The sequence below is a fragment of the Tachyglossus aculeatus genome (genome assembly GCF_015852505.1).
Source record: "Tachyglossus aculeatus isolate mTacAcu1 chromosome 12 unlocalized genomic scaffold, mTacAcu1.pri SUPER_6_unloc_1, whole genome shotgun sequence".
Taxonomy (NCBI): Eukaryota; Metazoa; Chordata; class Mammalia; order Monotremata; family Tachyglossidae; genus Tachyglossus; species Tachyglossus aculeatus.
This window is the reverse complement of record NW_024044828.1, coordinates 3,629,339-3,652,750: the sequence shown is the minus strand read 5'-3', so window position 1 is coordinate 3,652,750 and position 23,412 is coordinate 3,629,339. Positions and strand designations below refer to the sequence as shown.

Sequence of the window (23,412 nt, the reverse complement as noted above, 5' to 3'; positions counted from 1 at the left end):
GACCTTGGACAAGTCACTTTACTTCTCTGAGCCTCAGCTACCCCATCTGTAAAATGGGGATTCAATCCTACTCCCTCCTACTCAGACCGTGAGCCCTTTGGGGGACAGGGACTGTGTCCAACCTGATTAACTTGTACCTACGCCAGTGCTTAGAACAGTGCTTGGCACATAGTAAGTGCTTAACAACTACCGTGATAATAATAAGAATAATAGTGTATGGCTTAGTGGAGAGAGCCTGGGCCTGGGAACCAGAAGGACCTGCGTTCTAATCTGTGTTCCACCACGTGTCTTCTGTGTGACCTTGGGCAAGTCACTTCACTCCTCTGGGCCTCAGTTACCTCACCTGTAAAATGTGGATTAAGAGTGTGAGCCCCTTGTGGGACAGGGACCGTGTCTAAGTTGATTAACTTGTATCTTCCCCAGTGCCTGGCATATAGTAAACACTTAATCAATCAATCAATCAATCGTATTTATTGAGCGCTTGCTGTGTGCAGAGTACTGTACTAAGCGCTTGGGAAGTACAAGTTGGCAACATATAGAGACAGTCCCTACCCAACAGTGGGCTCACAGTCTAGAACTTAAGTACAATAGTAATAATAATAATAACAACAACAACAACAATAATAATAACAATGGTAATTACTAATAATTGTAATAATAATAATGGCATTTGTTAAGCACTTACTAGGTGCTAGGTACTGTACTAAGCACTGGGGTGGATACAAGCAAGTCGAGTTGGACACAGTCCCCCTCCCATGTTAGGGCTCACAGTCTGTCAATCCCCATTTTCCAGGTGAGGTAACTGAGGCCCAGAGAAGTGAAGTGACTTGCCTACAGTCACACAGAAAACAAGTGGTGGAGCCAGGATTAGAATCCATGACCTCCGGGCTCCCAGGCCCATGCCCTATCCACTACGCCATGCTGCTTCTCATGATAATAATAATAATAATAACAGGCCTGGCATACTCACAGTGGAACATTGTAGGACACTCTCTGGGCTTGGATGAAGTCCTTGGGCTGATGCTGGGCGATGACCTGCCAGGTGATCCCATTGTTGACGCTGTACTGGAGGAGCACAGCCCTGTCGACTGTGTTGGGGTCGCTCAGATTGGTGTTGCAACTGTCCGTCTGGGTCGTGCTCCCAATTTGCAAGACGAACATGATTTTGCTGGAAGACATAGGGAAACTCATTTTGTCCAGGAGAAAAGACAGAGGAATTTCTTCTGCCTCAGTTTCCTCGACTGTAAAATGGGGACTCCATCCAATCAGTGGGCCAGACTTAGATAAAGAGGGTGCCAGGTCTTTATGGAATCTTTCTCTCTTCTGGATGGTTTGTCAGTCTTGGGACCTACGGTAGCCTGATAGTAGCCAAAGGCTCGGGCTCTAAAGGTGGGTGAAAAATTACTGGGGCCGAGGCATAATTGTTCTTTGAGTTTACTCTGGATGTTTTTTTAATGGCATTTAAAAAAACTTACTATGTGCAGAGGGGCTTGTGGGCTACCCACTGATGTTTACTGCTTCATCTCCAGAAGAGGGCAAGTGTGTGGGGCAAATGTCATCGGCAGCCCAATAACTATCTCTTCCGGTTCTTACAGGGAATTCTTTTTTTTTCCAATTGTATTTATTCAATGCTTACTGTGGGCAGAGGGCTAACTAAGCACTTGGGAGAGTACAATACAACAATAAACAGACACATCCCCTGCCCAAGATGAGCTTATAGTTTAGAGGGGGTGTTTGGCAGGTCTGCCCCTGTCCTCAAGATCATGCCAAGCTGATTCCTGGACGAACTTTAGCTCTGGGAGGTTGCTCCCTTCCCTGTGTGGGACCCCGGCCTCTCTGGGCTGTTACCTGGCTCGCGTGAGGTCCAGCGGCTTGGTGACCGCTTGTCTTATCTGACAGCCATCGAAGTAGAGAGAGTCTCCGTGAGCGTAGGGAGAAAGCTGCCCACAGCCGTTTCCTATCACTCCACCCTGTATGGTTTCCCAGTTGCCTTCGGTGACTCTTTCTGACTCGAAGTTGTCCTTGATGGAACTGGGCAGGTCGTGGCTGAAGACAGAGCAGTCATCTCCTGCAGGAAAACACAAGCAGACCGGTGACCTCCAGGACAGCCTGGAAGCCAGAGAAACCTCGGAAGGCCCAACTCATCTCTGATGACCAAATCCCATCCAGTTATTGCCACTGGGTCTCTGGGACTCCACATGCAGGCTGATTTATTCATTCATTCATTCAATTGTATTTATTGAGTGCTTACTGTGTGCAAAGCACTGTTCTGAGCACTTGGGAGAGTACGGTATAACAATAAACAGACACATTCCCTACCCACAATGAACTTATTATTCATTCTCTATAGGGCTGGGAGAAGCAGCCCACTCCTCAGTCCCTCTACCCACCCAGCTCCCCTCCAGTCTTGTAGCGGGAAAACAGGTTACAAGGCCGGCGGCTGAGAGCGATGCAGGAATACAGCTTCCGTCATCACTCCCAGGACCTCTGAATTCCTGCCTCCGGGTAGAAGATCCCTCCGTCTTCCCAGTCCGCAGCCCGCAGCTGCTTAACCACCCTGTCATGCAGGAAAACCTTCCCTCCCGTGAGGCCTATTTCCCACCGGCTCCCTCAGGAGTGGGGCAGAGGAAGCAAAGTCAGACCTTGGAATCCCTCGTCACAGATACAGACGGCTCCCGTGGTGCAGTAGCCGTGGCCGCCGCACAGCTTGGGGCAGGCCTCGCCGATGTACACGTGGTCGATGGCCCAGCTCTGCTTCTCGGCTTCTTCTCCTTTCTGGATCCAGCGGAACTGAGTGGCACTGCAAACACCCCACCCCCACGGGAAGAGAACACCTGTAACAGCCGCGCTGTCTCCTGGAGAGAGCAGGACGTACTTGGCATCTCCGGAGAGGCCCTTGCATTAGGGGAATCGAGGCCTTAGGATTTGGGGTGCGATAATCCCTCTGGAGCCGTCATGAAGATGGGGACAGAGAAAGTTTGGGATCTTTAAACCCCGTTGGAGTTTGGGGGAATCATCACACTCAGAGAAAGCAGCCCAGTGGAGAGACCGGGTGCTAGGAGTCAGAAGGACCTGGGTTCTAATCCTGGTTCTACCATTTGTCTGCTGCCTGACCTTGGGCAAGTCACTGCACTTCTCCGTGCCTCAGTTACCTCGTCTGGAAAATGGGGATTAAGACCGTGAGCTCCAGGTGGGGCATGGACTGTGTCCGACCTGACTAGCCGTACCTACCCCAGTGTTTAATACGGTGTCTGGCACATAGTAAGCACTTAATGAATACTATTAAAAAAACGTTCAGCTTTAGAAAGAGCCAGCCCTGATGGGAGATGGGATGGGGTGGAAGGTGCATTCTGGGACAATTCAGCCTGTCCGGGGGTCCTTTCATCTCTGGGTGTCCCCTGTGGGTGGGGAGTGGAAAGGGAGGTGGGAAACTGAGCCTGGGTTTCTTCCCTGGGGGAATGGGACCTACTGGGAGAGCAACAGGGAGGGGAAACATGGACAGAGTGAGGAGAAGAGGGAAGAGAGGTTACAGGATAGCTTTCACTTTTGCAGGGGGCGAAATGGAGGCTGTATGGCTAGTGATGTTTGACTTAAACATGTTTCCTTGTCTAAGAGTGTGAGTTTTGAAGGGGGGTGGTCTGGGGCAGTCTCCCTGTGTGCCCATATCTCAAGCCCTGGCCTTATCTCCGTGGTTTCCCTTACAAGCGCACATTTTGGAGAACTGTTGAGGCCCTTTTCTCAACCTGAGTCTGAAAATGAAGGTGCTCTTCCTGCTCCACTGCTGGCGATTCAGCCTCAGTCTGAGGTGACCCCCAGCCCAGCGCCTACCTGGAGGAGATGTGGTCGGGCAGCTGGATGGTGGTCCTCTTCCAGCTGGAGCTGTTGACAGAGTTGTAGATGGTGGCTTCGTGGAACTGGAAAGGGGAGCAGCCAATGCTGTTGGACGAGGAAGGCAGGCACTGGGTCTGCACTAGCTGCCAGGACTCCGACCTGCCGGGAACAGAAGGGATGTCAGCCTGCCACATTCTGTATTGGAGTCTCCCGAGCGCTCAGTACGGTGCTCTGTACACGGTGAGTACTCAATAAATACCAATGCTTGATTGATTGATTGAAATGAGTAGCACTGTGGCCTAGTGGGAGAGCACAGGCCTGGAAATCAGAAGGACTTAGGTTCTAATCCCAGCTCTGCCACGTGTCTGTTGTGTGATCTTGGGCAAATCACTTCCCTTCTCTGGGCCTCAGTTCCCTCACCTGAAAAAGGGGGATTCAATACCTGTTCTCCCGGTTATCTCCTCGGCAAAATGGGGATTAAGAACTGTTAGCCCATGTGGGACAGGGACTGTGTCCAACCTGACTGGCTTGTATCTACTCCAGTACTTAGTTCAGTGTTTGGCACATAGTAAGAGCTTAACAAATATCATAAAAAAAAGATAAACTGAGAAAAGTAGGGAGGATTTGGGATTGTTTTGTTAAGGGTCTGTCTCTATCTGCTTACATTTGTATCTACTCCAGTGCTGAGAATAGTGTTTGTCAGAGTAAGTGCTCACTGAATACAATAATAATAATAATGTCATCCTTGCTGGGTAGTGGAGGCTCTAAAAGGCTTTCTGAAGTTGCTTTGACTTAGGTTATGGTTGGAGTTTCATGGCAGCCTACTACCATATTCAACAGTTTAAAGCAGAAATAAATATTGCCATTCATTCAATAAGATCATTAATCAATACATGAAATGGCAGATTACCAGTGGGGTATATCTCCTACAATTTTCTCAACATTTTTTAGCATGCTACACTTAGAAAGTAGCGTCAGGGTCCCCCCACACCCATTCCAAATTTAATAACTTAATCATTTCAAACATTTCATGCTTTTAACCAAAAAAGTTTCCATAATTTACAGAACATTTTCGGATGGCTTAATCTACAGAGAAAATGATATAAACAAAGACATTCATGTAAAAACTGTGCCCCAGACTTTATGTTAAGTGCATATGAATTTCCAAGCCCAAATGAACATTTTGTTATTGAAAATAGTTGCCGTATTTTACGAGAATCCTTTCCACTGAAGTCTTAAGGCAGTATTTAAGTTACCTGGTGTCCTTTGTGTATTCCAGCATGACCGAATGGAGATCACCACACGAACTAGCCTCGCATCCAACCACAATCTGAAACACAGTAAACTCATCAGAGACTTGAACAATGCCGAGGACAAAAGGGAGTTTGCAAGGAGATACAACATTTCTGGCAATGCTTTGCATTCACAATCCCTTGCTCGTTAAGCAGATTAAATTAATAGGTGGCACAGAAGAGGTAGACATGCTTCTACCAAACAAAGCTCCTGTTAGTAAACTAAAGCTGAATCCCAGTCCTCCTCCTCCATATACGACAGACCACCACTCTCCCCACCTTCAAAGCTTTATTAAAACCTCCAAAAGGCTTTTCCTAATTAAGCCCTCTTTTCCCATACTTCTTCTCCCTTCTGTGTTGCCTACAAACTTGGATCTGTATGCTTTAAAGACTTGATCTTCTCCCTACCCTCAGCCCCACAACGATTTATGTAATTTATTTATATCTACCCCTCTTGACCTTTAGCTCCTTGTGGGCAGGGGATGGATTTACCAACTCTGTTATACAATACTCTTCCAAATGCCCAAGTACAGTGCTCTGCACACAGTAAGCGCTCAATACATACCATCGATTGATAGATTGATTGGTAAGACTCATTTTTTAAATGAGAGAATGAGGGCGGTGGTGAGAGAAGAGAGATTGGATCGTGGGGTGGAACACATCGTTGACCGGAGGAGAAGGAAGGGGATTAACCGGAAGAGAAAGAGGCAGAAGGAGGAACAGGGAGAGGCAGTGGAGCTAGTCAGCCAATTCTGGAGTCTTCCAACTTATTTTTTTGGTTTTCCTCTAGACTGTAAGCTCATTGTGGGCAAGGAATGTGTCTGCTATATTGTACTCTCCCACTCAGTACAGTGCTCTGCACACAGTAAGTGTTCAATAAGTATGATTCACTGATTGATTATTTAAAGATAGAGAAGACAGAAACATGGGGAGAGTGGTGGCTCCAGAGTGGGAGTTGAGATTTGGGTTTCAGCCCAACTCTGATTTTATGACTTGTGTCCTGGGCCCTGCCTCTCACCTTTTTCATCCTCCCACCATAACCCCAAAGTCCCTCCTTTTCGGGGTTGCCTCAGCAGCCAATGGTGAGGAGGCAAGGATTTCGGGGGGCACTGCCTTCTGTCTCTCGGGGACTGCATGATATAAGGTTGATATAAGCAAGAGTCTAGGCTTGGGAGAGAGAGAGAGAGAGCGAGTGGGTGGGGACCATCAGGAAACTCCCTCCCCCGGCTTTGTGGCCTTCTTACTTTAAACTGAATCATGTATCCTGGCTGAATGATCAGCTCCCGAGACGAGAGAATATTATGGGTCTTGTCTTTCTTCTTGTTAGGCCAGTAGAGGTGGAAAGATGGATTTCCACAGAATCCCGCCGTCCTGACCGCGTTAGGATAAAAGCTCCAATTCTCTTCGTGGGAAACGCCCTCTGTGGGGACGAGGCATAGATGGTTATTGATCCGCTGCTCCTAAACCTTGGGTGTTGGGGCTAGACTGAAAGCTTTCCGAGGGCAGGGTTCATGTCTACGAACTGTATTGTACTCTTCCAAGTGAAGGAGATCTGAAGTCTGTATTTTGGATTCGATGGACTGTTCCGAATCTCAAGATGAGGATGAGAAATCAAGCTAAGAAGAATTCTGAATGCTAACAATGCTTCCAAGCAACTCAAAAGGAGAGTTTCTACATCCCAGTCATTTTGGTAGGATCCTTTTGGCAGATAATTCTAACTCAAATACCAGGACTGATAGCTAGAAATATATTCAATGGCACCAGACATTGCCAATTGAGAAACACATTAAAGATCAGAACCTTTTTGAGGACAAGGACTTGTTTAACCCTTCTCACCTGTCTTGCTTCTGACCTCTCACCCAGTGTGGCTTAGTGGAAAGAGCCTGGGCTTGGGAATCAGAGGTCGTGGGTTCTAATCCCGGCTCCACCACTTGTCAGCTGTGTGACTTTGGCAAGTCACTTCACTTCTCTATGCCTCAGTTACCTCATCCGTAAAATGGGGATTAAGACTATGAGCACCAGGTAGGACAACCTCATTACGTCGTAACTACCCCAGTGCTTAGAACAGTGCTTAGCAAAAGTTGTCATTATTATTTAAGATCAGCAGCGTGGCTTAGTGGAAAGAGCCCGGGCTTGGGAGTCAGAGGTCGTGGGTTCTAATCCCAGCTCCAACACTTGTCAGCTGTGTGACTTTGGGCAAGTCACTTCACTTCTCTGTGCCTCAGTTACCTCATCTGTAAAATGGGGATCAAGACTGTGAGCCCCACGTAGGACAACCTGATGACTTTGTATCTATCCCAGCACTTAGAACGTGCTTGGCATGTAGTAAGCGCTTAATAAATACCATCATTATTATTATGTCCTACCTCTGGCCTGGAATGCCCTCCCTCCTCAAATCTGAAAGACAGTGACTCTTCCCACCTTCAAAGCCTTATTGAAGGTACATCTCCTTCAAGAGACCTTTCCTGATTAAGCCCTCCTTTCCTCTTCTTCCACTCCCTTCTGCATTGCCCTGACTTTCTTTATTCACCCTGACACCAAACTCTCAGGACTTATGTACATATCTGTAATTTATTTATTTATTTCAATGTTTGTCTCCCCTTCTGTACTGCAAGCTCAGGGTGGACAGGGAATATGTCTGCTTATTGTTATACTGTACTTTCCCAAGTGCTCAGTACAGTGATCTGCACACAATAAGCACTCGATAAATACGACTGACTATTAAAGCACATGGTCTCCCTTGACAAGTTATTAAAACCATTCATTCATTCATATTAAGTGCTTACTGTGTGCTGAGTACTGAACTAAGTGCTTAGCCCTGTACTAAGTGCATAGAACCAGATGCTTGATAAGCAGAGGGATGGTTTCGGGGACACCTTTCTTACCATCATCAAAAGTGTCCACCAGTTGACTGGGATTGATTTCTGCTCCTCCGATCAATATGTTGTCTAGCGCCCACTGAGCCCGCTCCACTCCCGAAACCACGATCCCGTTGCTCATGACAAACGGTTGCCACCACCGCAGGCGTGTCGTGTTGGTGAGCGCGTGTTCGGGAAGCAGGATGTAATCGTGCCGGACTGAGATGTACTTCTGGTAATCCATCTCATGGAGCAAAGTCCAAGTGATGCCTGAAATGAAAACCGTACCAAAAACTGGACTTCGTAACTGGAAAAAAAAAACCCAAAACAAACGGTGGCACGTCCTGCCGCTGGAGCTGAAATGTCTGCCTCTGAAATCTCACTGGACACCCGCAAACCAAATGGAGACCAGCCTTGTGGTTGTGGGGGTTGGAAAGCTGAACAAGTGTTGTTTCATGATGGCGATGAGTGAATGTTAGCTTCATGTTAGCTTCTAAAGGGCAGGGATAGTGACTACTAACTCCATTGTACTCTCCCAGATGTTTAGTACAGTGCCGTGCACAGAATAAGCATGCAATAAACACTACTGATTGAACAATCATGAGGAAAATGGCTTTAACATGAATGTTTTCAAGGGGGAAAAAAGAAGACCAAAGGACTAAATTTTTATAGAAACCAGTTCCTACGTACTCTCCCGAGCACTTGGTACAGTAATTTGCACAAAGTAGGTGCTCAATAACTATGGCTGATTGATTGATTGATTGATCTGTCTGCATTTCCCGAGTGGATTCTGAGGGGGTAGGCCAGTGATCTGCTTTTGGATGGCAGAATTTTGAGAGAGGAAATGTTTCTGGAAAAGGACAAGAAGGACTGAAACAGGAGGAGACCCTTAAATCCTACAAACAGATGGATTATTTGTTGGTAAATCGATTGGTGACTGGCTCAGTTATCAAGGAGTAACACATCTGTTGCCAAATTCTTGGATAAAACAACTTCACTGCTGACATATCCTCCAGGCACTACTAGCTTCTTTGAGGCTTTTAGAACCTTTTTATCATTTTGAATTTAGCTTTCTTCAAAAAATCATCCCCACCAGTCTCTTTGTCTCAGTTTTTCAAGCCAGGACACCCACTTCCTTCTCTGGTTTTTCTTTTGTTCCACCCTTTTTTTGGCGATCCATGAGTTCCAGCTTGTAGTGTGTCACCTGGCGACCATATTGAGGCCTTGGGCTGGATTTTGGTGCTTTCCTGGGTCTGTTTCCCCTCCCGACTGCCTTGGGAGTGACTCGTGTGGTGAGCTGGGTGAGGATGCAGAGGGGGGTTTCCCTGGCACTTTCAACCACCAAGAGTGGCTCAGAAGAGGGGCCCCTGAAACTTGCCTCCATCAGTGGAATAGTCCAGAAGAACACCCTCCTTCCTGCAGGTTGGCCGGTGGCAAGAGGTCATGTTGTTCTCGCTCCCAATCCTTCCCCAGTACTGCAGAAATCTGAAAGGAAGCTTTCTGTAAGAGGAGCATTTTACAGCCAATTCCCAAGCTCCTAGATGATTATCTGACAGATTCACAGAGACAGGCCCAAGGAGGGCGACCCAGATCCCAAGAAAGAAAGAGAATGGTAGTGACAGAGACAAAGACCAAGAGCTCTACACCTTCTGCCTCCACTCCTTTCTCTCCCCTGAAACTGCCCTCTCTGAGATCACTAATGAACTCCTTCTTGCCAAGTTCAAAGGCCTCTATTCCATCTCTTTGTCCTCTCAGCTGTCTTCCACAATGTGGACCAACCTCTTTTCCTGGAAACGTTATCCCACTTGAGCTTCACTGACACTGTCCTCTCCTGTTCTCCTCTTATCTCTCTGACTGCTCATATTCGGTCAGAGCCAGAATCCTTCCCCCCATGGCCCTGCAGACCACCATCAATGGCCATTTTCCCCTTTAAATGAACTGTATCACAGGATCACATACTTTGCGCCCCTTAAGTCCAAGTCTTGCGTGATGGCTTGCCTCACGGTGGAGCCTCCAAAATAGAGAGCCGTGTCCTCGGCCAGAATCCCACACTCCGTGCAGGCACTTCCACCTTCTAGAGACATCCATAAATCAGGTTTGAGTTCTTCATTATCAAAGCGTTCCTTCAAGAAAGTCTGCAACAAACACAGAGACATTGGGAGAAAACTCCTCTGCCGTGTTTTGGTCAGGCAATGCGGAACAGGGAGCAGGAATGGTAAAACCAACTTGGTGCCTGTTTTAGAGGTTCTCAGAAATGAACCTGTCTCGCCTGTCCCGCCGTCAACCCCCGGCCCACGTCCTCCCCCTGGCCTGGAATGCCCTCCCTCCACAAATCCGCCAAGCTAGCACTTTTCCTCCCTTCAAAGCCCTCCTGAAAGCTCACCTCCTCCAGGAGGCCTTCCCAGACTGAGCCCCATTTTTCCTCTCCTCCTCCCCAACCCCCCTGCCCTACCTCCTTCCCCTGCCCACAGCACTTGTATATATTTGTACAGATTTATTACTCTGTTTATTTAACTTGTACATATTTACTATTCTATTTATTTTGTTAATGATGTGCATATAACCATAATTCTATTTGTTCTGATGATTTTGACACCTGTTTACATGTTTTGTTTTGTTGTCTGTCTCTCCCTTCTAGACTGTGAGCCTGTTGTGGGTTAGGGGTCGTCTCTATATGTTGCCGACTTGTACTTTCCAAGCGCTTAGAACAGTGCTTTGAATACAGTAAGTGCTCAATAAATACGATTGAATGAATGAATAAGTGAATAAATGAATGACTTTTCTGAGGCCCTGGACCAAGCGTCTTGGCCCCCACCCATCCCCAACCGTGGAGACCAATGGGTTGACTAGATGGCACCTTGACACGGTGTAGTGGGTAGATCATAGACTTAGGAGCCAGAAGGTTATGGGTTTTAATCCCGGTTCTGCCACTTGTCTGCTGTGTGGCCTTGGGCACATCACTTCACTTCTCTGGGCCTCAGTACCTCATCTGTAAAATGGAGATTAAGCCTGTGAACCCCAAGCACCCCAGGGCTCAGTACAGTGCCTGGCACACAGTAAGCGCTTAAACACCATTATTATTACTCTTAATAAGTACCACTGATTGATTGACTGTTCGAAGTGAAATTTGGCCTGTTGCCAGCTGTGGAGCCCACCAGTTCAATGTCAGTGATTCTCTTTATTGCCCAGAAAAGCAATTTTCTCCTGGAGATGGGACCCACCCATTTGAGACAAGAATCCAGGAGGGAGGAGGGAAATTTTCTCTATCTCGACATTGGAGTGGGCAAGGCCTGACTCCTTGCTAGATGGGAACTGAGGGTCTTCAGCAGGAGAGTCTTCCAAACACACCCTCCTCCCTCGAATTCTGCTTTCAAATTGGGAGGAAAAAATTGAGAACTTCTAATTAAGGTCATTCAGCTGCTCAAATCTGAATGGAACAAGGGGGCTTTGCTGCTTCACTTGGTTGCTTCGGAGCTCTATATTTGCAAACCTTGACTCTCCAACATCCAGTGATTTGCTTATTAGGGTTCCTGGGTTATTGACTCATGGCCAGCAAACTATTTTGTGAGGTCAAATGAGGCTAGGAAGGGCTCTTACCCAGAGGGTGACCCCGGAAGGAGGCTAAAGAAATGTATAAAAGAGAGAAGGCAAGCCTAACTAAAAGTGCTAGCTATGTGCCAAACACTGTATTAAGCGCTGGGGTAGATAAAAGACCTTCACGTAGGTCCCAGTTCCTGTCTCACATGAGACTCGCAGTCAAAGTGGAAGGAGAAGGATTTTATCCCCTTTTCACAGATGAGGAAACTGAGGCCTAGAGAAGTGAAGCGACTTACCCAAAGTGACCCATCAGGCCCGTGGCAGAGTTGGGATTAGAACCCAGGTCCTCTGACTCCCAGAGGAGTCAGTACAATACAGCAGAGTTGGTAGACATGTTCCCTGCCCACAAGGAGCTTACACTTGCTCTCTTGTCTCTTCCAGTCACATTTCCACTAGGGCATGGAGTACAACGAATGAGAAGGCAGAAAAGGGTGTATGCAAAGAACATGCGTAGTTGGCATCCACATTAACCAGCTTCAGACTGACCCAGGACTTGAACTTGGGTCTCCTGATTCTCAGAACACTGCTCTTTCCAGTAGGCTAAAAGCAGGGCTGCTTATATAGTAATAATAATACCGGTATTTGTGAAGCACTTACTATGTGCCAGGCACTGTACTAAGCAATGGAGTGGATACAAACAAATTGGGTTGCACAGTCCCTGTCCCATGTGGGGCTCACGGTCTCCATCCCTATTTTAAAGATGAGGTATCTGAGGCACAGAGAAGTGAAGTGACCTTCCCAAGGTCACACAGCACACGAGTATAAACAGATACATTCCCTGCCCACAATGAGCTTACAGTCTAGAGGAGTTGGTGACTTGATTTTCAACTTTTAAGCGGATGCCCACTATCAAATGCATTGGCAATACCTATTTTTTATGGTATTTGTTAAAAACGTCTATGTGGCAAGCATTATAGAGACATGATAATCAGGTCAGACACAGTCTCCGTCCCACAAGGGGCTTCCAGTCTCAGTAGGAGGGTGTGGGATTTAATCCCTATTTTACAGATGAGGAAACTGCAGCACAAAGAACTGCCTTGCTCAAGGTCACCCAGTAGAAATGTGGCAGAGCCGGAATTAGAACGCAGGTCCTCTGACTCTCAAGCCCGTGCTCTTTCCACTAGGCCATGCTGCTTCATACCTTCAGGGTGTGCGTCAGGTAGCAGTTGGGGCCCGAATATCCTGGATCGCAGATGCACTGTTCTTTCAGACAATCTCCGTGGCCTCTGCAGTTGTCCAAGCAGCCGGGACCCAGGTAGAAATTGTCCAAGCCCCACTGCATATCTGAGTACTTCTGATAGAGCCGAAACCTCACCGGGCTGCAGACAGAACAGAGAATCAAATCAAGGTAGAGCGGTGATTTTTTGCTGGTGAAACACCAGACCCATTTATTTTTTACAGCGATTCTGAGGCATCTTATTGAGAAAACACACAGGGTGTTCTTCTGGGAAGTTATGTGTAAATGACAAACATCTCTTTGCAGGGGCCTCATTAACTAATGGTAGTCATGAAGCATTAATACCTACTTTATTCAAATTATCTAAACCCATTTTGAAAATAGAGACATAGTACACACATTACTAAGTAGCTAGAAGGTTTTTTTTTAAAAAAAAATTGCATTCGTTAAGCGCTTTCTATGTGCCAAGTACTCTTCTAAGCGCTGGGGTAATGAGCTAATCAGGTTGGACACAGTCCATGTTCCACATGGGGCTCACAGTCTTCATTCCCGTTTTTCAGATGAGGTAACTGAGGCACAGGGAAGTTAAGGTACTGGTCCATGGTCACACACAGCAGACAAGTGTCAGGAGCCGGGACTAGGACCTCAGTCCTTCTGACTTGCAGACCTGGGCTCTATTCACTAGGCCATGCTACTCCTCATTAAAGGGTTCTTTAATGAAGAGTGTTCTTTAACCCTTATTAAAGTGTTCTTTAATGAGGTCCCTGAAGTTCAAAAATCAGGTTTCTTATGATCCAATGGCCAGCCACTTCTAATCACCTACCTGATTCAGACTCATTAATAGTGCCATTTTGGAAATGGAACAGAATCCAAACTACTCCCTCATGCTAAAGATCATCAAAACTCTGCTTCTGGGCACTTGGAAGACCGTGGCTCCTGATTTCTGGTGAGTTAACTAATGCTCCCCCTTTCAGGGAGGCACCTGGCGAGTTTCCAGTCCTCTACCAGTCTTGACTATGGAAGGGAGAGTCAAGAAGAGGCCTACTCATTCCATTCCTAGCTTGGCCAGTGGCTAGTCACTGGAAGGCAATCTGCTACAAGTCAAAAGTCCCTGGGCAGCAGTGGTGTGAGAGAGTCGAGGGCAGAGACTCAAGTTTACCGTGTGGAAGGAAGCCATGGTAAACCACTTCCGTATTTTTACCAGGAAAACTCTACGGATACGCTATTAGAATGACGGCAGATGGATAGTGGGGTGTTCTGGGAGAGATGTTTCCATGGTGTCACTATGGGTCAGTGACGACTCAACAGCATAGGATAAGACAAATTAACGTTTTCAGAAATCCCCGAAAGGGTATTCTGGGAAGGTCTAAGTGAACAGCCCGTATGTTTCCAGAACAAAAACACCTTCCCGCTGCTCTTGAAGTTGGTTTGAAACCTACTCTGTAGCTTGAGTGCTTTCCTCACCCTTAGAATTTTTCAAATGTTCACTGTCCTCTGCCACTGGGAGAAACAGTCTCCCTCAGGCGAGCCTGATTCTCAGTGGGTGGAGACCCGGCTCAGGCGGGGAGGGAGGGCTGGTTCGATCCAGCGGGAAAGAATGGCTCTCGACCCAGATTCCTCCTGGGAAAATGGCAGCCCAGTGGTTCTGACAGGATCAGAAACTGCCCTCTTGGACTGAAGTGCTGGGAGTGGTACTGCTACTTCCAGGATATCCTAAAGGAACCTGAAGGACGCTTAGAAGGGAGTTGGACCTCTGGTGCCTGCATGCCCTGGAGACGCTGAATCGCGGTGCCCGGGAGCAGTTTTACTCTAGGCCTGTTCCTCCAGCAGACGACCAGTGAGTCAGCATTAGGGTGCTTTCTCCGGGTTAAGCCCATGGGTTTTAAAAAAAGGCCAGTTTCCTGAGGCCGCCCTGTAACTTAAGTAGGTTAGTCCTCCTTTTGAAGGTGAAATTCTCAAGTCCCTGAAATCGAAGGAAGCTAAATATGGACTGAGGCATGAGGAGGAAAGTTCCCTCACCTCGGCTCCCTACTGAATGAGGCTAACCACTGTTTCTCAGATGAAGAGACCGGGCTCAGGTTCGACAAACGTAAAACTAGAAAGAAACAAATACATGCCAGTCTCTCTGAGATCACGGGCGCAGAAAAGAGGGCGGGAGGGAGGGTCGTGTGTTCTAAAAGGGGTGGAACTGCTGAACAGCTTTAGAGTTGGAGGGCTTAGCCCCATGGAAGGAAATTCCAGGTTGATCATGTTCATCTTGCTAAAATCTCGACCACACAGCTGTAGGCTGGGGGATCAGAGTAGATGCCTGGGAGTCAGAAGGTCATGGATTTTAATCCCGGCTCTGCCAGATGTCTGCTGTGTGACCTTAGGCAAGTCACTTCTCTTCTCTGTGCCTCAGTTACCTCATCTGGAAAATGGGGATTGAGACTACAAGCCCCGTGTGGGACAGGGACTGTGTCCACCTGATTCGCATTCCAGCACATAGTACAGTGCTTGGCACATAGGATGTGCTCAACAAATATCACAGTTATTTTTTATTATTGTTTATCATGCTGGCTTGGCAGAGTTGGGGAGGAAGGGTGGGAAGGGAAATGTCCACTCCGCTCAAATAAATGCCACTGGTTGATGGGTTAATTTCATGGCTCTTCCCTAGAGTCCTGCAGTGGGAGAAGAGAGGAGGCTGGAGTCCCTCCAGGTGACAGATGAAGAAATGGAGACCCACAGAGGCTGCTATGTTTGAAGTCCTTCTGGCTTCCAGAGGCTTCCATCAGCTTCCCAGTCCGTAAGGCTTCACTTGGTAATAGGAATTATCTGGATAAACCTATCCCCCGAATACAGTTTGGCCTAAGTCATTTGAAAAACATGGCAGATGGAAGGGTCTCTTGGTCAAAGATAGCAGGGAAATTGGTGTCTAAATGGATTTTTGGACAACTTATCCAGATAAGCGGCCCATGCAACCCTCTGGCCAGAATCCTGTGATCGGTCCTTTCGCTGGGTTTGAGCAGAAGGCAGGACCACTAGACTGTCAGCTCATTGTGGGCAGGGAATTTGCCAATTTATTGTTAAACTGTACTCTCTCAAGTGCTTAGTACAGTTTCTGCACATAGTTAGCACTCAATAAATATGACTGAATGAATGGCCTGTGTCTGGTCAGTAGGGCCAGCCCCACCCTGGAAGCTCTCAGTCCAGTTCAGGCTGACCAACCCCCGGCTCCATCCTCCCTCATACTCACTTGCCCAGCAGGCTGTCTGGGAGGAGGTAGGTGACTCTCTTCCATCCTTTAGTGGGAAAGAACACAGACGGCTGTGATACACCCCCGGAGCACTTGGGGTCAGCGGGAAGGCACTGAGGCACTAGGTAACTCCAGTTGACACCAAAATCGGTGGAATATTGCACATGGACTTGATTCTGGGCAATCTTTTCTGATTCTCTACATCCAACCGAAATCTACGCAGAGAGAGGAAGCACAACAGAGGGTAGAAATGAATCCTTCGGTAGGCAGGAAAGGCGTTTCTGCCACAAAACTGCGGCTCGAAGAATCTATTGTTGGTTTCATGAGTGACGTGGAAGCCCTCTTTTCCCCGACTCCCTCTCGCTTCTGTGTCATCTAGGCAGCTGGACCTGTGACCTCTGGGTATTTGATTTTCACCCCACCCTCAGCTCCACAGCCCTTTTGTACATGACTACAAACTCGTTGTGGAAGACTGTGTCTTCCAACTCTGTTTCACTGTACTGTCCCAAGTGTTTAGTACTGTGCTCTGCACATAGTAAGCGCTCAATAAATACCATTGATAATGATGATAGCTGTAACTTCTTTCTTTATATTAATGTCTGTTTCCCCTTCTAGACGATAAGTTCATTACCTGCAGGGAATGTGTCTACCAATTCTATTGTACTCTCCCAAGCGCTTAATACAGTGTTCTGCAAATTGTAAGTACTCAGTAAATACCGATGTTGAGGATGATGATGAATTGTAAAGATAAAGAGTCACCTTGAATTGCATAATCCATCCTTCTGTGGGCGTTAGGTCATGGGTGACTGCATATACTTCTCGGCCATCGTGACTCCCACACATCATGACTCCATCCGGAGAGTCACAGAATCGCTCTATGGAGCAATCGTCATGGAACAGCCAATGCTCATTCACTGGAAGCCAAACACAGCACAGTCACCAAGGAGAACAACCTGTAGGTGTGTGTGACAGTAGAGATGAGGTGAAGCTACCTTTGCGGTTTGATCAGTCCCCGAACTGATGACTGCCTGTATTATCAGTGGAATGTCCAAGGTGATAATGACAGTGAACAACTTTTTACACCATGCTCACTCTAAGCGAGCAGAATATTCATTCATTCACTCAAATGCATTTATTTAGCGCTTACTGTGTGCAAAGCACTGTGTGCAAAGCACTTGGGAAAGTACAACATAATAATAACAGACAGATTCCCTTCCTATGATGAGCTCACAGTTTAGAGAGGGAGACAGACATTAATATAAATAAATAAATGGATAAATATATTAAAGATGTTCATTCAATCATATTTATTGAGCGCTTACTGTGTGAAGAGCACTGTACGAAGTGCTTGGGAAGTACAAGTCGGCAACATGCAGAGACGGTCCCTACCCAGCAACGGGCTCACAGTCCAGATATGTACATAAGTGCCATGGAGCTGGTAATGGGGATGAGTAAAGAGAACAAGTCAGGGTGATGCAGAAGAGAATTGAGAAGAGGAAAGGAGATCTCAGTCAGGGAAGGCCTCTTGGAGGAGACGTGCCTTCAGTAAGGCTTTGAAGTGAGGACCAGATGGACAGTCCATTCATGAGTCAATTTCATGAACAGGCAAAGAGAATTTCCTTTGACAGAATTTGCACTGGGATCCATGAGTTGAAAGTGAGTGACCTTTCCATAAATCCCTCGACTCTGAATTGATTTCACACAAGCCGAGGGGTCCCTTGGATGTGTTTTACACTTCATACTGAAAATTCATTTGGCTACAATGCATTGGGGCCAAACAAGAAGTGGAACTTAATCACAGTAAGCGCTCAATAAATACAATTAATTGATTGACTGATTGACGGATTCAGAGCCAACAAACTGCCCCTGTTCAGTTTGTTCGACAACATTCACTCGGCAGCCTGCACCAAAGACCAAGGGAGACTATAATTAAACAGGGATAATTAAAACAAAGAGATAGATCAAACAATTCTGTATTGACCATTTACAGCTAAGGAATTAGCACAAATTGAGGTGTTAACTGGAGACCTGAGGCTGTTACCATCCTTACTGATGTGTGGGCTGGGCCCAGGGAGGGGCATTTATCTTTTGCCAGAGGGACACTAACTGAATTTTGGAGAGGAACCCCAAGCGCAATGATCACAGGAGCACTGGCCACTCCTGGGAAGGTGTCATGATAACTTTTCTAAAATGGGCTCCAATAGACTAAATCAAATATTAATAATAATAATGATAATATAAAATAATAATAGTATATGTTAAGAGGTTACTGTGTGCCAAGTGTTTCTGCCTGGGTGACACAAGGCGGTGGTGACCAAGCCCCTCCCCGCCCCCCGGCAATGAGCCTTAGTGAGTCGTGCCCCTCGTTTGCTACTGAAGGACACTGTTGGGTAGGGACTGTATATGTTGCCAACTTGTACTTCCCAAGCGCTTAGTACAGTGCTCTGCACACAGTAAGCGCTCAATAAATATGATTGATGATGAAGGACATGAACGTAAGCTCGTTGTGGGCAGGGGATGTGTCTGTTATATTGTTATGTTTTAATCTCCAAGCCCTTAGTACAGTGCTCTGCACACAATAAGTGCTCAATAAATGCAATCAACTGACTGACTGACATGGGCAAAGGTCAACCCAGAGTGATGCCAACTGGGTCCCTCTGGTCCCGGTCCCCGAGAGCCCCCCTGGCGTCCCCACCCCGGGGGAACCGTTACCTGCGGTTTTGTCTTCCATAAACATGTCCAAGGCGATCCTGCCCGTGGGCCCGGCGTCGGCGGGGGATCGTTCGTGCTGGGGCACCGGGGCACTGCTGAAGGTGTCCAACATGACGGTCCGCTGGTCGGCCGAGCCCGAGATGAGCACGTTGTCGATGGCCCAGTCGTTCTGATCCAGCCCGTCGTGCTTTGGCTGCCACCAGCGGAAGCGGGCCGCCGTCTCCTTGGCCTCGGGAGGGAGGAGGATGTTCACGAAGCTGCAAGGGCGAGCGAGGCAGTAAAGCTCGGGTCAGATCTGGCTCTCTACAGTAATACGGAGCGGTGAGAGGAATCACCCTGAGTGACTATGAACTAGACACACAAAAGTGTGGGGAGCTTGAGGAGTCTGTCAACTAGGGCCATTTATCTGCCCCAGGCCCCCAAATCAAGGTGGACAGGGGAGAAGAGGAACACCTTTAGGGCTGACCAATCAACAGTATTTACTGAGCACTGACCATGTTCAGAGCTCTGTTCTAAGCACTTGGGGGAGTACAATACAAGAGAATAAGCAGACACATTCCCTGCCCATAATGAGTTTACGGTCTAGGGATTATTAATAATCCCTATTATAAATACCCTACGGTGGTATTTGTTAAGCACTTATTATGCACCAAGTGCAGTTCTAAGCACTGGAGTAGATACAAGCTTATCGGGTTGAACACAGTCCCTGTCCCACATGGGGCTCACAGTTTTAATCCCCATTTTACAGATGAGGTAACTGAGGCATAGAGAAGCTAAGTGACTTTCCCAAGGTCACACAGAGACCAGTGGCAGAGCCGGGATTAGAACCCAGGTCCTCTGAATCCCAAGCCCTTGCTCTTGCCACTAGGCCATGCTGCATGAATGCATGCAGCAAGGACAGCATAGCCATCTTTCACACTCAGTAACATTCCTGAGATAAGAATGAAAAGTGGTATGCTCAGTTGCAGCATAATAATAATAATAATAATGATGATAATTGTGGTAATTATTAAGCTCTTACTATGTGCCAGGAATTGAGAAGCAGTGGAGCCCAGTGGAAAAAGCACAGCTCTAGGAGTTGGAGGATGTGGGTTCTAATCCTAGCTCTGGCATTTGCCTGCTGTGTGACCTTGGGCAAGTCACTTCGCTTCTCTGGGCCTCAGTCCTCATCTGTTTGGGGGAGAGGTTTCCTACAGACTTCCAAACTAAGAGGAAGGGCCTGGCCACTTTGGGGGAAGTCCTGGGAAGGTAATTTTGCATAACTGACCATATAACAGTACATGGTGGCTCAAGATGACAGGTGGAATGGACCTTAGGATGGACAGGGTGGACTCTGGGATGGGCAGGGTGGACACTGGGACTTGGGCGGGACTGGCTCTAGAATCCAAAAGGGAAAAGGAGCAAATGCTTGCCAAACTCAGGGTTTCCCCACTCCCGCCGACCCTCAGGTTGGATTCGGAATGCCCTTCGAGACAATCCAAGCGGGAAAGAAGATTACAAACCCAGGCTTGCTAAACTGGTCGTAGAAAATTTCCATGAGGAGGTTCCACGTGATGCCCCCGTTGAGAGAGAATTCCAAGAGAACCCCTTGGTTTCGACTGTTGGGAGGTATCAGGCATCCGTACATGAAATAGAACTGGATGAACTCGGCATTGGTAAGGTTGAGATCCACAGTGACTAGCAGGCGACTGCAGCCCTAAAGAAGAGAAAGGGAAGATACCATTAGCGTCAGAGATGTTGGCTAAGTAGGCTAACGTTCTCCCTGACAGGAGATGTAAGACCAGAAATGAATATTTTCAAGGGAAGATGTTTAGCTATTCCTGCTCTCTCATTTTGTAAGTAATTCTATACCAGTCTACCTCCTTGCTTTAATGAGGGCTGCGATCAGGGGCTCATTTGTATTCTCCCATTTGCCTCTTGGCCCCACCCCTTCTAACCTTTTAACCTTCACTGGCTCTTCCTCTACTATTCCCTAACTGTGGGGATCCCTTAAAGCTCTTCTCAGTTTAAATCAATTCCCTGTACTTTACCAAGCACTTAGTCCAGTGCTCTGCCCACAGAAAGCACTCAATAAATGACCGATTGATAGATTCCTGTGGGGAACTCTTTGGCTCTCACGGCTTCAACTGCCACCTCTACGTGAATGACTCTTAACTCTACCTCTGTAGGACTGGTCTGTCTCTTCATCTCTGCAATCTGGCCCATCCTCCTCCTTCCGGGACGTCTCTACATGGATGTCCCACTGGCACTTCAAGCTGGGCTAAGGGCTTGCGTAGCTGCTGGCTGATCAGTTTGGAAATAGTCCCTGCCCCACCAGGGGCTCATAATCCAAGAGTTAAACTGCTGTTGGTTCCAAAACCATCTTCAGTTAATGATGACCATTTCCATTTTGGATAACTTATACAAAGGAGCTTCTGGAGTTGTCATTGAACACTGAGGAGCAGTGAAGAATCAGCTGGATTTTTCATCCTTTAAATTCTTAACTTCAGATTAATGTCTGGCTTTGCATTAATGTTGTTTTAAATGGTATTTGTTAAGCGCTATGCGCCAGGCACTTAGAATGGTTCTAGGTACTGGATGGACACAAGCTAATCGGGTTGGAAATAGCCCATGTCCCACATGAGGCTCACTGCCGTATTCCCCATTTTGCAGGTGAGGTAACTGAGGCATAGCAGACAAGTGGGGGATTAGAACCCGGGTCCTTCTGAATTCCAGGCCCGGGCTCTATCCACCAGACTACACTGTTTCTCCATCTTGGACAATTTATATTCATTCATTCAATCGCATTTATCGAGCACTTACTGTGTGCAGAGCAGTGGACTAAGCGCTTGGGAAGTACAAGTTGGCAACATAGAGAGATGGTCCCTACCCAACAACGGGCTCACAGAGCACCTGGATTTGTCATTTGACACTGAGGAGCCACTGGTCCTCATCAGACTGATTTTTCAGCTTTCAAATTCTTAAGTTCGAATTAATGTCTGTCTTCCATCTTAATATCTCTCTTCATATTAATGTTTGTCTCCCCCTCTACACTGTAAGCTCATTATGGGCAGGGGAGGTTCCTGCTGATTCTGTTGTATTATACTCGCTCTTAGAGAAGGAGCTTGGCTCAGTGGAAAGAGCCCGGGCTTGGAAGTCAAAGGTCATGGGTTCTAATTCCGACTCCGCCACTTGTCAGCTGTGTGACTTTGGGCAAGTCATTTAACTTCTCTGTGCCTCAGTTACCTCATCTGTAAAATGGGGATTAAGACTGTAAGCCCCACGTGGGACAACCTGATTACCTTGCATCCCTCCCGCCTCCACTGCTTAGAACAGTGCTTGGCATGCAGTAAGCACTTAACAAATATTATAATTATTAATCAATCAATCAATCAATCGTATTTATTGAGTGCTTACTGTGTGCAGAGCACTGTACTAAGCGCTTGGGAAGTACAAGTTGGCAACATATAGAGACGATCCCTACCCAACAGTGGGCTCACAGTCTAGAAGAAGCACTTGGTGTTTTGCACATAGCAAGCGCTCAATAAATACCATTGATTGATCTGAGTGATTGATTTTATATCAAACTTGAGAGTTTAGATTCAAACCTCAGGCAAACACTCTCCCCCAGCAAAGGGGATGGGGAAAACGCAGAGAGTTAAGCTTCCTTTCGGCCTGGGGTGGGGGTAGGGTTTCCCACATCCCTTTCCACCCTTTGGTCTGAGGAAAGTTTGGGACCCGTGGGTGTTTTCCAAAAAGGCTATGGACTGTTCAGAGGCAGGATTGTCAGTCGGTCAGTTGTATTTACTGAGCGCTTATAGTGTGCAGAGCGCTTGGGAGAGTACAATAGAACAATAAACAGACATCCCCTGCCCCAAAAGAGCATTGATTGCAGGGGCCATGACCCTCTCGGTCAGCCAAACTCTCTCCTAGTGATTTTCGGAAATTCTGGCTATTGGTGGGGGTGGGGGCTGTGAGCCAGGTCCTTACCCCACTGAAATGCAGGGCCATTCCCGAAGCTACGGCACCACAGACTGTGCTCAGCTTCCCCCCATTCACCGTCAGCCAGTTCTGGCCGGAGGGCGCGCGGTTGAAGTTGTCTTTGAGCTGGGTCGGGAGGGAGCTCTCTGGCTCATCGCAGTACAGCCCACTCCACTGCTCATCGCAGCTGAGAATGGGGAAAGACAGAGAAAGAAACAAGTCAGTACTCAGCAAACTTTCTAAATTGATTAGTCCCCTCCAAACAGAGAGGGCAAGGCTGTTTTTTTCTCAGCCCTTGCCTGCAGAGTGGATCAAAGTCTCTTCAAGAAGCCATCTTTACCACGAGACATTCCCTTGGCTGTTTACCTCTTAAGCCCTTTGATAACCACCTCAGTCCCACAGCTGTAAATATGCAAATATGAGAGGCAGCATGGACTAGTGGATAGAGCATAGGCCTGCCTGGGAGGCAGAAGGTCGTGGGTTCTAGTCCCGGCTCCGCCACTTGTCTGCTGTGTGACCTTGGGAAGTCACTTCACTTCTCTGGGCCTCAGTTACAGCGTCTGGAAAATGGGGATTGAGACTGTGAGCCCCATGTGGGGCAGGAACTGGGTCCAACTCTATTTGCTTGGATTCACCCCAGCGCTTAGTACAGTGCCTGGCACATAGTAAGAACTTAACAGATATCATTATTATTATTATTATTAATAATAACAATAAACATAGTAATAATAAATATCCTTGAACTCTACT

The 23,412-nt window shown here is 47.3% G+C and overlaps 1 protein-coding gene across 1 annotated transcript in view; it reads right to left on the bottom strand.

The window, feature by feature from the left end:
• The window catches only part of RELN (reelin), a 368,099-nt gene that overhangs the window by 11,258 nt on the left and 333,429 nt on the right, over nt 1-23,412 (bottom strand). Inside the window, exons 49-63 of the mRNA XM_038740909.1 lie at nt 22,672-22,849; nt 20,205-20,398; nt 18,703-18,959; nt 16,750-16,904; nt 15,991-16,205; nt 12,720-12,897; nt 9,941-10,116; nt 9,360-9,466; nt 8,009-8,251; nt 6,368-6,543; nt 5,088-5,161; nt 3,829-3,990; nt 2,643-2,800; nt 1,849-2,068; nt 971-1,168 (exon numbers count right to left, since the gene is read on the bottom strand). Of these exons, the coding sequence (XP_038596837.1) occupies nt 971-1,168; nt 1,849-2,068; nt 2,643-2,800; nt 3,829-3,990; nt 5,088-5,161; nt 6,368-6,543; nt 8,009-8,251; nt 9,360-9,466; nt 9,941-10,116; nt 12,720-12,897; nt 15,991-16,205; nt 16,750-16,904; nt 18,703-18,959; nt 20,205-20,398; nt 22,672-22,849 (2,691 nt within the window). The remainder of the gene's footprint in view (nt 1-970; nt 1,169-1,848; nt 2,069-2,642; nt 2,801-3,828; nt 3,991-5,087; nt 5,162-6,367; nt 6,544-8,008; nt 8,252-9,359; nt 9,467-9,940; nt 10,117-12,719; nt 12,898-15,990; nt 16,206-16,749; nt 16,905-18,702; nt 18,960-20,204; nt 20,399-22,671; nt 22,850-23,412) is intronic.